This window comes from Delphinus delphis, chromosome 3 (genome assembly GCF_949987515.2).
Source record: "Delphinus delphis chromosome 3, mDelDel1.2, whole genome shotgun sequence".
NCBI classification, from domain to species: domain Eukaryota; kingdom Metazoa; phylum Chordata; class Mammalia; order Artiodactyla; family Delphinidae; genus Delphinus; species Delphinus delphis.
The window spans coordinates 46,987,788-47,005,140 of record NC_082685.1 but is presented as its reverse complement, the minus strand read 5'-3'; the positions used below and the strand labels follow the sequence as shown (position 1 = coordinate 47,005,140).

At 46.3% G+C, this 17,353-nt stretch overlaps 1 protein-coding gene across 4 annotated transcripts; it reads right to left on the bottom strand.

The window, feature by feature from the left end:
- Positions 1-6,507: 6,507 nt before the first annotated feature.
- RPS14 (ribosomal protein S14) lies at positions 6,508-12,870 on the bottom strand. Of its 4 annotated transcripts, none has more exons than XM_060008522.1 (6): positions 12,719-12,870; positions 11,700-11,850; positions 11,035-11,196; positions 9,429-9,505; positions 8,381-8,494; positions 6,508-7,793 (listed from the first exon to the last, which is right to left on the bottom strand). In XM_060008522.1, exons 2-5 carry the CDS (start codon positions 11,846-11,848, stop codon positions 8,427-8,429), a joined length of 456 nt encoding a protein of 151 aa, XP_059864505.1. In that variant the 5' UTR covers positions 11,849-11,850; positions 12,719-12,870; the 3' UTR covers positions 6,508-7,793; positions 8,381-8,426. The 4 variants fall into 4 exon arrangements, with proteins under 4 accessions (XP_059864505.1, XP_059864504.1, XP_059864506.1 ...); XM_060008521.1 differs by having other exon boundaries at positions 12,723-12,851; XM_060008523.1 differs by lacking the exon at positions 12,719-12,870 and adding an exon at positions 12,516-12,688.
- Between the last annotated feature and the right edge of the window lie 4,483 nt (positions 12,871-17,353).

The window sequence follows — 17,353 nt, the reverse complement described above, 5'->3', positions numbered from 1 at the left end:
GGTCCTTTTGGAGCATTTCCCAACATCTCTGGTGCTCTGCTTACATGCCTCCAGAGCACAGAGCTCAGTACCTCCACAAGCAGCTCATTCTAGGCAGGATAGTGTGGCAATCCAGAGTGTGGACTCCAGTTGGTTGAATCGCAACTCTGCTTCCTACTAGCATCCTGTGCCTCAGTTTCCTCATCTGTAAAATCGTAGTAATAGTACCTACTTCCTAGTATGATAATGAGGATGAAATAAGATGCTACATTTAAGTTGCTTGGTAAGTGCTTAATAAATTTTAGCTACTGACACTGTCATTATTGCTATTTTTCCTGAGGTAGAGCTACAACTTGCTCTCTATGACTTCTACACTTTGGGCCTAGCCCTGTCCCTTGGAATTCTGCCCTCTTCCGTACTCCCTGTAGGCTATTCCTATTGTCCTGCATTTCTCAATTTTCATTTTCTCCTGACACCAATTTTTTTGTGTGTGCAAGCTCAGTTACTCATCATGCTAACATGATTTTCCTAAGATCATGATTTCTTCTTGACAGAGTCACTGGCTGTTTGCTAGGCAAGCTCAACGCTGTCAAACATTGAGGGGGGTGGGAGAATGGTAGCTTCAAGGTCTCTCTCCTCCTGCCCTCACAGGCCTTCTTGTTGGCTCCTGGGCTTCTGCATTCCCTGACTTTGGAATCCCAATCAGTGGGCCTAACTGACTGCATATCCTAAACGTCTATCAGGGCAGGATTATGTCAAGGTGAAGGGTACACACTCTAGAGCCAGACAGAGCCAAGTTCAAATCCAGAATCTCTGCTTACCTGCTGTGTGATCTTGGCCAAGAAGCCTCCCTGAACCTCAGTTTTGTTACCTGCAAAATGAATTTTTAAATTTTTAAATTTTTAATTTTTTTTGGCCACACCGCATGTCACCTGAGATTTTTTTTTTTTTTTTTAATTTTATTTATTTTTGGCAGCACTGGGTCTTCATTGCTGCGCATGGGCTTTCTCTAGTGGCGGCGAGCCGGGGTTACTCTTTGTTGTGGTGTGCGGGCTTTGCATTGTGGTGGCTTCTCTTGTTGCGGAGCACAGGCTCTAGGCGCACAGGCTTCAGTAGTTGTGACACGCGGGCTCAGTTGTTGTGGCTCACAGGCTCTAGGGCGCAGACTCAGTAGTTGTGGCGCATGGGCTTAGTTGCTTCACGGCATGTGGGATATTCCCGGACCAGGGATAGAACCCGTGTCCCCTGCAGTGGACGCATTTTTTTGTGTGTGTGCTGCCAGATTCTTTTATTAGCCAAGTAGGACAAAGAACAGGTCACAATGTCACAGGAAGTCAGACAGACAGACAGAGGGATACACGAGACAGAGTGTCATGCTGTACTACACAGGGGGCGGAGCAGGGGAGGGGCATTTGAGTCTTGTTTTTTCAACTAACAGAATAAATAAATACAGTACACAGTGGTTTTGCCACAGGCTGGCATAACCTCTAAGCACAAAAGGTCACAAAACAGCTGGTTTGGAAAGAAGTCTGTACAGCCCGCTGCTACAGAGTCGGGGTGGGGGCCCAGGCCCCTGGATCGTGCTCTGGGGAAGTGAGGAAGCAGGGAAATGGAGACCTCGAACAGGAGGGAGAAGAAAGGAATAAGGCCTTCCTGGAAGGAACAGTCAGAGCCTCTGGCTCTCAGCCTTGAAGTGACCGGGCTGACCTGGGAGAGACTTCAGCCTCAGTCTCAGGTGCAGTGGGCCCGTCCCAAGCTCATAGGAGATGCAGGGTACCGCTTACAAGTGCTCCCCTCTTGCTCTCTGGCTGCTTTCAGTCACTGAGGCTGGTCCCCTAAGCTACATTGAGATCTCCCCGGGGAAGGGGACCACATACACTTTCCTTACCTTCTCTGGGCTGGTGGAATTGGGTCAATTGAATGAGCAAGTATTGTCAAAGCTCTGAGGGAAGCTGGGCTGAGCCGGAGGTGGGCCTGGTTCTGACGTAACAGAACATGACTCCGGGGTGGAATTCCTCCTTGGGAAGTCAGGGGAGGCTTCCTGGAGGAGGTGGTAATGTCTAGAGCTATTGGATTCCAAGGTCCAGTGATAGTTATTTGCCTCCAGAGACGCAAAAAGCTTTAGTCCTCATGCCTGGGCTAGTTGAGATTGCTTTCATTTCAGAAATAGAACTTCCTGGAGCTGATCCCAGAGGATAAACCAGAAATCCCTATTGTCTCCTAGAGTCTCTGCTACCTTCCCGTCTCCCTGCCCAAGTCTCTCCTCTGATCTCCTGTGGCTGTTGGATTCACCTTCCAAATCCCAGATACCTGATCCTGGCTCAACTGATCCCCCTGTTCAGAAACCCTCACCTGCCTGCCTTGGTCCCTGCCGCATCAAAGTGAGATCTTGGATTCAGGACCCTCAGCCCCACCTCTCATGAAGCCAGCCACCAATTCCCCATCATCCACAAAGTCTCACTCCACTGCTTTGTTCAAACAGCTTTCCTGGCCCAAGCTACCATCGCCCTCACTTTTCTCCCATCCAAAGCCTTCTCCATCTGCCCCAGCCCAGACGAACTCCCCAAGGGTCATGGGGTTAGCTGCTGGAGCACCAGGGAAGTCCCTATCTGCAAAATTTGACTGATAATAATCTTGCCTGATTTATAGGGTATTATGGGGACTGATTAAGATAATGTATATAAAACAGTACAGTGCCTATCTCAATAAACATTTGCGATTAATATCCTAGGGCTGTGCTGTCTAACAGGGCAGCCACTAGCCACATGTGGCAGTTGAAGCCTTGAAACATGGCTAGTCTGAATTGAGATGTGCTGTTAAGTGTAAAACACACACCGGGTTTCAAAGATTTAGCAGAGAAAGAAAATGTAAAATATCTTGGTAATAATTTTCTATATCGATTATACATTGAAGTGAAAATATTTTGGATATATTGGGTTAGATAAAATGTATTATTACAATTAATGTCACTTTCTATAGTTTATTAATATAGCTACTAGAGAATTTGAAATTACATGTGGCTCGGTTTTGTGGTTTGCATATTTGTTTTGGACAGTGATAGTACAGTGGAGTGTTATGTCGGGGGGTTTGTTGGTGGTGGGTTTTTTGGGTTTGGGGGTTTTTTTTCAGTGTAGGAGAAGAGAAACAGTATATTTGGTTTGGGGGCATTTGATTTTCAGTAGCTGCACCTGTCTCTTATAGGTGGTATTTGAGCTGCAAGTTTTCTTTATGTATTATAGAGATCCAGTCTTCTGTCTGTGAAGATGGGGAAATTAAAGCCCATAAGAAATGGGATATGCCTAGGGCCACAGAAGTTAATGGTGGCAGAACCCAGACACCTCCCCCCATCCCAGCAGGTGGCTTCCTATCTGTACGATGCTGCCACCTGGTGGCCATCCATATATGACGGCTGCAAACTCAACAGCCACTGGGCTCCCTTCAGGAGGGGCACTCTGCTGCCATCTACTCCCCAATCCTCTGCAAGGACAGGGAGGGTCCTCCTCTTCCTGCTCCTCAACCAGACTGTACTGAGCCTCAGCCTGACAAAGGTATGACAGCACAGTGACTGAGGAAGGCACGCTCCCCGGTTACAGACAAGCGCAGGTTTGAATCTCTACTCTGATCCTTTCTAGCTATGTGCCCCTGGACAACTCACTTACTCTGACCCTCAGTTTCCCCATATGTAAAATGTGGATAACAGTACCTGCCTTAAAGCTACTGAATGAGATAATATCTGCAATTTGAGTCAACAAATATTTAGAGAACACAACTTAACGCACTGTTCCTGGTGCTGGGATACAGCAGTGACCTAAACAGACAAGTCCAGTGGTTCTCAAAGTGTGGTCTCCAGACCACTGACATCAGCACTACCTGGGGACTTGTTAGAAATAGAAATTCTCAGGCCTCCATCCCAGATCTACTGAATCTGATGCACGCTCAAGGTTGAGAACCACTGGACTCAAGAGGCACAGACTCCGGACGGACTATCAGTTGGGGTTAAGTGTTAAGAATGTGGCAGGTAAACAGCTTAAGAATGATGGCTAGAGGTGGGGCAGCGGGCAGAAACATTAACTGATCTGTGATGATCAAGGAAGGGCTGTTTGATAAGGTGACAAGTTCCAGCAAAGATCTGAAAGCAATTATCTAGAGGAAAGGGAATGTTCCCTTTTAGATGTTTCCTTTATTTATAAAATAAGTCCATGTAATATACAGCATGGTGACTATAGTTAGGAACTGTAATCTCTATTCTGATCAACTATACATCCAGCTAAAAATTGAGACTGCTATTCATAATGAAAAAAGCAGCACTTTAGGGAACTGTCTCTGCCACACTAAGTGATTCTGATGTAACTAGCCTTTGGGGGTCTGGCTTACACGTGTATGCCTCCAATGATTAGGAGATCCACTCTTCATGAAGCAGTTTTATTTCCTCTTAGCAGCTCTCTTGTAGAAAACTCTTCTTTATCTGATGCTTGAATCTCTCTACAACTCCTACCCACCCACTGGCCAAGTTCTACCACTTAAGAACTACAAGCAACAAGACTGCTTGCTCCCTCTTCCCCCAGACAGAACTTAAAGTCCCTTATACATCTTCTCTTTGGCCCACTTAAGGTCAGCAATGCTCCCCTGAGACCACGTTTGGGGAAAGGTTTTCCAGATCCTTCATTAAGAGACTGAGAATGGCCTTGATAGTATTCTCCTGGGCAAAAGGGAGCCATGACACCATCACCCAGGTCAATGAAGCAAACCGGAAGAAGAAACAACTGGCAAGACCTCAAATATAGATGGTTTTCTCCAGAGGACTTGCTTTTCTACAAAGAGCCCAGACACTCCCACCTGGGACCACATTAGCTCTGAAATCTGAGGATTTCTGGCTTAAATTGAAGGTCAAGTTCAGTTCCCTCACCTTGGGGCTATGGGTGGGGCTGAGGGCAGAGCCTAAACTTAATCTCTGGGCACTAACTCCAGTATGTGCCCAGAGGGCTACCCCAACTTTCTTTGCCTACAGCTCTCTGCTCCCTAACGCATTTCATCTTAATGTCCTTTTCTTTCTCATTTCTTTAACTCCCCTGAGAATAGAGCCCAAGAATGCATGTTTGTTTTAATGTATCCAGGGTCTAGAGAAGTCCTTCAACTATCTAATTGACTACAGAAGGCGAAGCCCATTCTTTCAATGATTCAGCAAACAAATCTTTATAGAGCCCCTACTTTTGCAGACTGGGCTGGCAGACACTGAACAAGACATACTCTCTGCCCTCTCAGAGCTCACAGATTAGTGGGGAAATAGGCTATTAGAACAGAGGGAGACTAGTGGTACCACGAGGAGAGTAAGGGTGTTGGGGGAACTGAGTGGAGAAGCATCTTGAGGGGCATCCAGGAAGATAACTTTGCGAGTGATGAAAAGCTGATTCCAACAGGTGAACAGAAGGTAGTGAGGCCAAGCTGGGGAGAGGAGATACTGAAGGAGCCAGGCTGGGAGGGGGAAGCATGAGCAAAAGACTGAAGGCATGGAGAATTGGAAAACTGAAAGGAACTAGGTTTGGCTTGGGCAGAGAGGGTGAAGGGTATGGCAGGGTTAGATAAAACACTGGAGATTCGTGGAGACTGGCTTCTAGACTGAAGAGTGGGGCAGGGATAAAATAGCAGGATAGTGACAGAATCCAATTAATTTTAGATCACACAGCTGCAGTGTGGCCTAGGGATAGGCAGGGGCTTGGGGGAAGACAGGGAGACTTGGAGAGACTGTTGCAGGAGCTCAGGTAAGACAAAGGATCGAGAAGTAGGGACCATCTCCATGGCCCTGGTTGAGGCTGCACTTACAGCCAGCAGCTGGGCTTCCATGGTCTGCAGTCTTGGGGGGGGGGGCAACATCTCGAGTCCTGCCCTGTCCACCTCAGTGGCCAGGAGGCTGCTTACGTTCCCACCTGGGCTGCACCAATTAGCTCTCCTTGTAACTTGCAAACAAAACCTAGAAATGAACTGCTTTCAAAGACCTGGCTGACTGCATCCCTTGTTACCAGGAAACAGCAGGACAGGTTGCAAAGTCCCATTACAGGAAATAAAAAGAACGCTCCAGCAAGCGCCAGCATTTTCCCACCAGGATTCCAGCCAGCTGTCATTCATGCTGCTTGGCAGAAGAACTGAACAGGCATAAGAATAGCAGCAGCTTCTTCAGCGCCAGGCACTGTGCTAAACGCTTCAATCTTATTTTTGTGATGCCCTATGAGGCTGCCCTTATCACAGGAATTTTCACTAAAGGGCTGAGGGGTTAAATAATTTGCCTGAGGTTAGAGCCTAAATCTGGGGAACTGGGATTTTCATCCTGGAATGCATACCTGAGGGTCTGTGCACCACGTGCTGCCTTAGAAACCAGAATGACAGTAGAAAAGTACCCTCATTTTTTCCCCTAATGTTTATTTTGGAATCCTTTAAGATTTACCAAAAAGTTGCAAAGGTATGGTGTTTCTGTATAACACTCATTTGGTTTCCTCATGTTAACATCTTACATTATAACAATACATTTGTCAAAACTAATGAGCATAGGTACATTACTACTAATTGGACTCCAGATTAGATATTAGCTTTTATACTAATGCCTCTTCTGGTCCAGGATCCAATGCATTATATCACATCTCCTTCAGCTCCTTTGGTCTTTTTTTTTAAAAATAAATTTATTTACTTATTTTTGGCTGCATTGGGTCTTCGTTGCTGCGTGCGGCCTGTCTAATTGCGAAGAGCGGGGGCTACTCTTCGTTGTGGTGCACGGGCTTCTCATTGCAGTGGCTTCCCTTGTCGTGGAGCACGGGCTCTAGGTGCGCGGGCTTCAGTAGTTGTGGCTCGTGGGCTCTAGGGCGCAGGCTCAGTAGTTGTGGCGCACGGGCTTAGCTGCTCCTTGGAATGTGGGATCTTCCTGGACCAGGGCTCGAACCCGTGTCTCCTGCATTGGCAGGTGGATTCTTAACCACTGTGCCGCCAGGGAAGTCCCTCCTCTGGTCTTAAGTCCTTGTTTTTCGTAACTTTTGACCATTTAAATGTTGATAACGCAGTAGAACGTCCTCTAACTGGACTATGGGTTTTCAGAGAGAATTCAGAGGTGAAGTGCTCATCTTGTCAAATCAGAGTACTATCAACATGATATATCAGAAGTGTTAAGCAACCTTAATAGTTTGGGTAAGGTCTCTCCAGAACAAAGTTAACATTTTCCCTCTTCCATGTTCGTGAGTCACTAAGTCTAGCCCACAGTAAGTCCCACTTACTGGAAGGGGGAGCATCTACTTTTATTTAGAATCCTTTTTAAGATTTATGGCTTAATTTATTCAAATCACCTGCAGCAGCATGGACTCATTTTATACTTTGGGTTGTAATCACTCATTTTTAAGATGAAGAAACAAAGAGACTCAAAAAAGATGGCTTGTCCATCACACAGGGTAAGTTGGTAGGAGCCATGGCAAGACCCACCTCTCCAAGGTTCTTCCAAGTTGGAAGAGAACTGTGAAGAGATCTGTTTATCAAGGTAATGGAACGTTAATCAGCAATAAAAAGGAATGAAGTCCTGAAACATGCTGTGATGAACCCTGAAAACATTATGCCATTGTCTTGCCTTGGGGCAGCAGTCACTGTCACACAGCGCTATGCTAAGCCTCTGCAGAACACTCAGTACCATCTGGTGCCACTGGGTCCTTGGAGCTGGATGCATGCTTCCGGAAAGCAGAAACTTTCTTTTTCATCACCGACGAAAATAGGGCTTGGTGTGTATTTGTGGGTGACCAAATCTTTATGTACTTTATGTACTGATGTGGAACAACCTCCAAGATCTGCCAAGTGAGAAAAAGCAAGATGCAAGAGTGCGATCCCTTTTTTGCACAGAAGGTGTGGGGGGCGAGTACACACCCACACGTGTTTATATATGGCTGTCTGGAAGGCTCTTCTGCTCAGGCTACATACACTTAGCTCAACAGTTTCCACTCCACTCCCGCTCTTTAAGAACTGGTCCACTTTTGGAATCAACACCTTCACTTTCAAAACAAGGTCTCCAAGGCCTTGGTCGGCTTTAGATGACTGAGGTAACTTAACACCACAACAAGCAGGGTAGAAAAGACCCAACCGCAGCCACCATTATCTCACCTTTCCTTAGGCTCCTCCTCCCAGGAAACCAGTTCCCAGAACACAGGCTCACCCTGTCCCATGGTAGGGGCTGAATCAGTACCTCTTGTGCTCCTCTTTGACAGGCTAGATACATTCTCTGAAGCAATGTATCTATTAAATGGCTGCTGGTTTATCAACGCACCCATGACCTCAAGACAGTCCCACACCCTGGTTAAATACAGAAGGAAGGAATCAAAATATCCCCAAGGGTGGCCCCTACACAAAGGAGAAAAGACTAGAGTCGAAAAGAACTTACATCAAGGCAATTTATTAACAGAAAAGAATAATTTGAGGAGTCCTGTTCACAGACGGCGACCACGGCGACCCCCCTTCCTGCGGGTGCTGTCGGAGGGGATGGGGGTGACATCCTCTGTGGGGAGGAAGAGAAAACATCATTGCCTGGAGCTGGATGGGAAGGGGTCCAGGCCTCCCTAGGCCAATTGGTCTAACGGATCAGCAGTGGATCCTGCTGCTTCACAAGTTAAGTCCTCAGTATTTAACAGATAGATGTGGAGCTGCCCCATCTGCTGCTTCCTCAAAATTTCTGATGTGGTTTGAACTCAACTTACCAGAAGGGGAAACTGAGGCTCAGAGTGGGTCACTTGCACAGGATGTCAGAGGCAGGTGATAAATCCAGGTTTCTGACACCTAGCGCACTGACTCTAGTGGAAAAATCCTCATAAACTGAAGAATATCTCCTTTTTAATAGCTAGGAGGCTGAAAATGTTCTGAAAAAATCTTGAGAGGGCTAGACCATTCGACTGAGGGATCAGTACACGTTGCCACAGAAACAGTAGGGAAGGGCTAACATCTCCCTCCTAAGAGCTATAAGTGGCCAGATCAGACGTGAGGGTATAAATACTACACAAGTGTAGAGAACTGCTGTGATTCTCAACCATGGGAGCTACTGCCCCCTCCATACACTCTTGTCACAATGCCTGGCCTGCCCTACTGATATTGAGTAGTCAATGATCACACAGGAGACACCCCCCCCAAATACCAACAGCAACCCCCATGAGAACACTGGAAAGGACAATTCATCTCCTGTCAGTTCCACCAGTCACCATCAGGCACAGAAGTTCAGAAATGAGACGGCGCTGTCCCAATGCAGGACATTCACATCAAGGCAACAAGGGTGTTCAGGGAGAGAGTTTATGTCACATGGTGCCTCTTGCACTCCCTATTAACAAACCTAACTGTCAAAAGTTACCAGACTAGGCCCTGTATCCACTGAGCAGACCACATGCTTTCCGGGGTCAGTGCTTCAAAGCAAATCCAAGCATAAGCCAAAGAGGGGCACTCACCAATCCGCCCAATCTTCATTCCTGAGCGGGCGAGGGCTCTAAGGGCTGACTGGGCCCCTGGTCCAGGAGTCTTGGTCCTAGGATATGAATATCTAAATTAAGAAAAGCTTTTGGCCAAGTCATGAGAAGATCCCACAACCCTCTAGTTCAGGGCTCTACAAACTTTCTTTCTGCAAAGGGCCAGACCGTAAATACTTCAGGTTTAGTATGCCACTTACTTTTTGTCACACACTCCCCCCAGCACCATGGGTCACAGTTTGTATCCTGCTCTGCCTGCACCCTGTTTAAAGAAGTGCCCCTTTTGGTCACATGCTGTGATTCTAAGTGTTTCTGGTGATCTGTCCTTTTCCATCCTCCCAAGACCACAACACTATCAACGGTCCACTGGACCACTTTAACAACTTCCTATCTGGTCTGTTCCCAACACAGCAGTCATCTTAAAAGACAAATAACAGAGCTTCCCGGGTGGCGCAGTGGTTGAGAGTCCACCTGCCGATGCAGGGGACACAGGTTCGTGCCCCCGTCCGGGAAGATCCCACATGCCGCGGAGCGGCTGGGCCCGTAAGCCATGGCCGCTGAGCCTGTGCGTCCGGAGCCTGTGCTCCGCAACGGGAGAGGCCACAACAGTGAGAGGCCCGCGTACCACCAAAAAAAAAAAAGACAAATAACAACAATAAAATAAATATCATACAACCCAACCTCAACAGGTCATTACTGTTAACAAGTTTTCATGCCCCCCCGCCCCCAGCCCAAGTCCAAATCTTAACCAGGTTCTTCAAGACCCAGCAGGACCTCACCTGCTCCTATCTTATCACACCTCATGCCACTTTTCCACAGATGTGCCAAGCTCATTTCCACCCCAAGACCTTTTCCTTCCAGTTGTTCCTGGCTGGAATACTCTCCCCTGTCCTTCCTTCACTGGACTGACTTCTAACCACAACATTAGGTCTTAGTTTAAACTTTATTACCAACCTATCCTTGACACATTTTTGCTTCCCAGCACTTGCTGCAAAAAGAAACCACATGCTCCCCTTCTCTATACTGCTTAAAGCCTGTCTCTCCACCAGCCTAAGAGCCACATAAGAGGATGGAGACCATATCTATTTTCCCCCATCACTCTCTTCTAGTACTTAGAACACAGTACCTCGTATGCTGAGTGCTCAATTAACACAGTAAGTTAGCGCAGGGGAGGGTGCAGGAACCAGTTACAGGCATATCTCATTTTACTGCACTTCACAGATAATGCCTTTTTTAAAAAAACAAATTGAAGGCTTATGGCAACCCTTCATTGTCAGATAGTTAGAAATTTTTTTTAATTGCAAATTATTTTTAACTTACGGTTATGTACACTGGTTTTTTTTTTTTTTTTAAAGACATGATGCTACTGCACACTCAGTAGGCTACATACAGTACAGTGTAAACGTAACTTTTATACATGCTGGGATAACAAAAAATTCACATGACTTGCTTTACTGATATATTTGCTTTAACACAGTGGTCTGGAACCAAACCCACAGCATCTTTGAGGTATGCCTGTATTAATTATGTACACACCTAGAATGTCTTGCCCAAGCCCAGTGACCTCACTGCCCAGTCCCAGCCTTACCTATTTCCTCCTGTGGCCCGGAGTTTGATGTGGAGGGCAGTGATGCCCAGCTCCTTGCACCTCTGGGCTACATCCTGGGCAGCCAACATGGCAGCATATGGAGATGACTCATCTCGGTCAGCCTTCACCTTCATCCCACCAGTTACACGGCAGATGGTTTCCCTGGGGACAAATGCACAGGGTCCTTTCTTTCCTACCCAACAAGATTCAGAGTGCATACCACATCCTAATGAATAAAAAGCACTACTACTCAGGTAGGGCAGAGAATGAAGGTCAATTGAACATGCATCCTGATCTAACAAGACTGCCATGGGCTCTGCCTTGATGGGGTTCAGATCCTAGATAACTAAGCTCTGTATCGACGATTTGCATGTACTTTTACATTTAATCCTCCTATTACTCCATGAGTAATTCCTCCTCATGTTACATACGAGGTCCCCATGCTGTAAGCCCATAAGAGCACAAAATGTCTCCTTCTCTCTCAGAACTCCAGTACCTAGGAGATCACACCATCTGTGGATTCATCAACCAAGCACATATCCTTATTTGAACATTTTACAACATTTATTTCAAGAGATTCCCTTAAACTGCCACCCAGTTCCAGGGTCGTTTCTAACCCCAACCCTTGTTAATTGGGTCCTGGGCCTCTCCACCTAGGTACTCACTTGCCAGAAAGATCGGTGACATGGACGAAAGTGTCATTGAAGGACGCAAAAATGTGGCACACACCAAATACATTTTCTCCTTCGGCCACCTGAGGACCAAGGCTGATGACCTGTTCTTCCTTCTTTTCTTTCCCCTTGCGAGGTGCCATTTCTTAAGGAAAGAAAAAAGAATCCCAGTGTTAACGACAGAAAACCCCAAGGTTTACTTCTCTGGGAATAACTGCTCCCCCGAGAAAGGTGCGCGGGACACGCGGGCACTTGCGCTCCCGCCCCACGCCGCGAACACGCCAGCGCTCAGGATTTCCAGGTGTCGCTTGCTGGAGGCTAACCCTGCCCTGCACCTCCCAGCCCACCGTGGCAAGACTTGAACGTCCCTCGTCTCGGCCTTCAGCGGCAATAGGCGCACGGTAGATGCTCAACAAACACTGATGTTAAGAGAAATTAAGCCTTCTCCTAATTTCTGGCTTTGAGAAACCTGCCCTGAGCGCCCAGAAATTAAAACGTGCCCGACTTAGCAGTCACTGAGATTTAGGAAACACCTAACGAAGGGCCATTTTTTCTGCATTCCCCTCTGGAATCCTCACTACATCCCCACGGAATTCCTACGACTACTCTTACTTTCCAGATCGAAAATAAACTAGAAATCAGGGGACCGGCCTCCGACCGCTCACGAAAAAGCTGGTGGGGTAAAGGTGGGGAGGTCACAAAGGACTAAATTTTCCGCTCCTTTCCCAATCAACCATGCTGTGCTGCCTTTTCAGCGCAGGTGTGGTCGTGGCGCAGGGCCTATGCCTTCGAGGCTAGACCTGAACTCACCCCTGCTTTACCGGCTTTTCCCTGAAGCAAGACCGCCGCCTCCCGAGCCGGGGCGCGAACCAGAGTCTGGGTCGGCCCGCCGAGCTCCTCTCGCCCAGCACTTGGTTTGTCTTCCACGGAAAGACCCCAGCCCCGCGCCCCCGGCCCCGGCGGGTCCCCGTGCCGCAGGATGCCACCCGATTTTCCTCGCCCAGGGTTCCTACCTACTCGTCTTATCCAGAATCAGCCACCAGAAAGAAAGAGAAGGAGGGGGCGGGGCGACGGGTCACGCACGTGTCCCCGGAAGTGTACGTCTGCGGTCACGGGGCGAGGCAGGCTCCCGGAAGACGCCGATTTTAGCGTTTCCAAGGAGATTAAAACGCCCTCGAGAATACAGCTTACTTAAAGGAGCGCCTAAAGAGGTAAGAGGCTGGGTGTCTTGGCGAGCGGGTCTGCTTCTAAGACTGCACGAGGCAGCCGCACACGGTGGGTGTGGAAGGCCTGTGTCCTAAGATGGCGGCGACCGCGGCTAGACAGACTTCCCTGACCCTGAGCCTGGTCAGCCTGGGGGCGGCAGCGCCCCTCGTGGTGTGGAGGTGAACAACAACAACAAAACCACGGTGATCGTAGACTTTCAACTTCTGTGTACTTGGCAAAATAAGAATAAATTATTCAATACTTAGCATTGTATACCAGCCTGGGATAAGCGATTCATATGCATTGCCTCATTTAATCCTCACCACATTGTCAAATAGATACTGTTTTGACTTCCCTTTTAAAGAAAGCGATTTTATTTTATTTTTTAAAGTTTTATTGGAGTATAGTTGATTTACAATGTTGTGTTAGTTTCAGGTGTACAGCAGAGTCATTCAGTTATACATATACATATACTCATTCTTTTTCAGATTCTTTTCTCATATAGGTTATCACAGAACACTGAGCTCCCTGTGCCATACAGTAGACCTGTGTTGCTTATCCATCTTATATATAGTAGTGTGTGTATGTTAATCCCAAACTCCTGATTTATCCCTACACCACCACGTTTCCCCTTTGGTAACCATAAGTTTGTTTTCGATGTCTGTAAGTCTGTTTCTGTTTTGTAAATAAGTTCATTTGTATCATTTAAAAAAAAATAGTTTCCACATATGAGTGATAGCATATGATATTTGTCTTTCTCTGTATGACTTACTTCACTTAGGATGATAATCTCTAGGTCATCCACGTTGATGCAAATGGAATTATTTCGTTCTTTTTTTATGGCTGAGTAACACTCCATTGTATGCACGTACCACTTCTTCTTTATCCATTCCTCTGTCGAAGGTGGCTTCCATGTCTTGGTTATTGTAAATAGTGCTGCTATGAACATAGGGGTTCAGGTATCTTTTCAAATTATGGTTTTCTCCAGATATATATGCCCAGGAGTGGGATTGCTGGATCATATGGTAGTTCTGTTTCTAGTTTTCTTTTTTTTTTAATAAATTTATTTATTTTATTTATTTATTTTTGGCTGTGTTGGGTCTTCGTTGCAGTACGCAGGCTTCTCATTGTGGTGGCTTCTCTCATTGTGGAGCATGGGCTCTAGGCTCACGGGCTTCAGTAGTTGTGGCCTGTGGGCTCAGTAGTTGTGGCACACGGGCCTAGTTGCTCCGCAGCATGTGGGATCTTCCCTGACCAGGGCTCGAACCCGTGTCCCCTGCATTGGCAGGCAGATTCTTAACCACTGCACCACCAGGGAAGTCCGAGGCACTTCCTTTTTTTTTTTTTTTTGCACTTCCTTTTTAAAAGAAAATAACCTTACAATATTTTCCCCTGATAATATAAAAAAAAAAATCCATGCTCATTATAAACAATCCACACAATACAGAAAAGTGTATAGCAAAAAAGTAAAAATCATCTCTAAATTTTTTCTTCTAGAGATACCACTATTATTAAATTGGAGCATCATTCCAGAAATAACTTTCTATACTTATATCTATACCTATATTTTTAGTATATAATATACAATCTCATGTAAATGAATTGTATTCTATATGCCATTTGGTAACTTTTTTTCTCACTCAACATTGTGGACATCCTCCCGTAACAACTAATAGAGATCTACAATACTTTTTTTACAGATATTTACATTTTCATTTATTATTTTGAATATTACATGTATTCACACAAATTAAAAATTGCAGTTATCAAAAAGTATGTTTTAAAAAACCCTACTCCAAAAAAACAAGAAAAACCCCAAAAACCCTACTCCTGTCATTTCTGTCCCCAGCAACTCAATCCTCTTCTTTGCAAGCAACCAGGAATACCTGTATTGCGTTACTTTTTATTACTATATGATATTCCTCTCTATAGCTATACCATTGTTTATTTAGTCAGTTCTCTATTGTAGGACATTTATTTCCAGAATTTTCAAATATAAACAAAAGTGTCAGCAACACACTTGTGATAGTCCTTCCTTGGGTAAACTACCAGCAGTCAAAAGGAACATATATTTTAAGTTTTGATATTTGTTGCTAAACTGCCCTCCAGAAAGTTGATATCAATTTTCACTTCTGCTAAACTGAGAAACTAAATCTGTCTCCTTGCTGTATTGTATTTATTCCATAATTAATAAGGTCAGATACCTCTTTGTGGATTGCTTTGCGCATTTGCGTCTCTCTTGTGAATTGTCTGTTTATATTCTTTGAAAGAAAAACCTTTTTTGTTCTCGAACACTGAGTTCCCCAGTAAAGGAGGTTTGTTGGCTGAGTCTGGAGCAGTGTGGAGTAAGTTCCTGCTTTGGATGAGAGGAGTCTTCTTTGACAGCCCTTTCTCTCATGTCCCATGTTTAATCTACCAGGAAATCCTGTTGGATCTACTTGCAAAATATAACCAAATTTTGAGCACTTCCTTCTCTCCCAACTAATGCCACCTTGGTCTCAGGTACCAGTTATCTTTCACCTCTTAACTGTGACCCCTGCTTCTACTTTAGTCCCTCATGCCTGAGGGACTATCCTCCACAGAGCATCCGTACTGATCCTATTAAAACATGAGTCAGATTCTGTCAGTCCTCTGCTCAAACCCTCCAAATGGCTTCAGTCAAAGCAAAAGCCAAAATCCTCACAATGACCTAAAGGCCTATATAATCTGCCCCCACCACCCGTTTTCTCTCATCATTACATCCCCTTGTCACCCACCTGTCTCCCCTCACTAACTCTACTCCAGTCATACCAGCCTCCTTGCTCTTCCTAGAATATGTCAGTGGTGTTTCCACCTTTGGGCCTTTGCACATGCTGTTCCCTCTTCCAGTAATAATCTTCCCTTAGATTATCGCTAATAATGGAAAGGCTTGCTCCCTTTCCTCCTTCATGCCTCTGCTCAAATCTCTCCTCAACAAGGCTACCCTGCCCTCTCTATTTAATTCTGCACCTGCCCCACCCCTTTCCTCACACCCCTATACCCTTTACCTTGCTTGACTTCTTCTTTCATAGTACTGGTCATCTTCTAACATAATAGGACATTTACTTAGGTACTACGCCTGCCTTTCCTGCCAGAATGTAAACTCCAAGTTGGTCGGGATCTTTATCTGTTCTGGTCATCGATGTATCCCAAGTATCTAGAACAGTGCCAGGTACCTACTAGGTGATCAGTAAGTATTTACTAAATGAATGAATCACCTATGAGCGGTGGTGGTAGATATGTTTCCTGTGCTCACAGTACTGATAGCGCGTGGGGTTGGGTGGGATGGGAAAAACAGACAAGGCAACTGCGAAGTAAGAGCCCACAGAAAGTGCTTCCTGCAATTCCTCCAGCCTGATCTCCCATCCCTCCTCCTTCACATACAACACCTCAGCTGTTTTTTTGTTTGTTTATTTGTTTGTTTGTTTGTTTTTGCAGTACTCGGGCCTCTCACTGTTGTGGCCTCTCCCTTTACGGAGCACAGGCTCCGGACGCGCAGGCTCAGCGGCCGTGGCTCACGGGCCCAGCCGCTCCGCGGCATGTGGGATCCTCCCGGGCCGGGACACGAACCCGCGTCCCCTGCATCGGCAGGCGGACTCTCAACCACTGCACCACCAGGGAAGCCCCCCCAGCTGTTTTTAATTCCTTCAGCTCTCCAAGTGCCTTCCCACCCCAGGACCTTTGTGTATACATGTTCCCCACCCAGACCATTCGTTTTGCCTTTGTTTAGGTAATTCCTACCCAGTTTTCAAGTCCTAGCTTTGTGCCATTATTATTGTATCTCAGAGCTTGGCACTGAGTAAGTGCCCAATGAAGACATAAGTTTCAACATACATTTAAAAAAAAAATTAACTCCAGAGTCACCATGAGCTGGGGTGGGGAGGCCAAGGGTGGAGTAAATTTGGGGAGGGTGGGGTGGAGATTAGGTGTTCAGTCTTAGGCCTGAGTTTGAGATGTCTATTGTATATCTAAGGTTTTGGGGGTAGGTGAGTTTGGAATTGAGGAGAGGGTCTCGGCTGGAGGTGTAAATTTGGGAGTCTTCAGCATCTAGATGGTATGAGACTGCTTGTGACCACCCAGGGACTGAGTGCAGATAGAGAAGAGGTACAAGGATGGACCTTTAAAGCGTGGGGACAAGAAGGAGATAGCCAAGGAGAAAGCAGTGGGGAGCAGTGAGATGGGAGGAAAACCCAGAGAGGGGGTGTCCAGGAAGCCAGGTGAAGAAAGGGAATCAAAGAGAAGGGAGCAGGCAGCTGTGTCCGCCTGCTGAGAGGTAAAATAAGATGAGGGCTGAGAATGACCACTTATGTAGCAGCTTGGAGGCCACTGGGGACCTTGGCAAGAGGTCAAGGTGTGTGTGGCAGGGGTCGGGGGAGGGGAGTGCAAAGGCTTGAATGGAGCCGATTCAAGAGAGGAAGGGAGGT

Excerpts from the sequence above, each read along its gene's own strand:
- RPS14 (XM_060008522.1), bottom strand. The coding sequence starts at position 11,848 with ATGGCACCTCGCAAGGGGAAAGAAAAGAAGGAAGAACAGGTCATCAGC. Across the intron at positions 11,197-11,699 it reads GTCACCGATCTTTCTGGCAA|GGAAACCATCTGCCGTGTAA; the intron begins GTGAGTACCTAG and ends ATTTGTCCCCAG. Across the intron at positions 9,506-11,034 it reads CGGGCCACAGGAGGAAATAG|GACCAAGACTCCTGGACCAG; the intron begins GTAAGGCTGGGA and ends TTCATATCCTAG.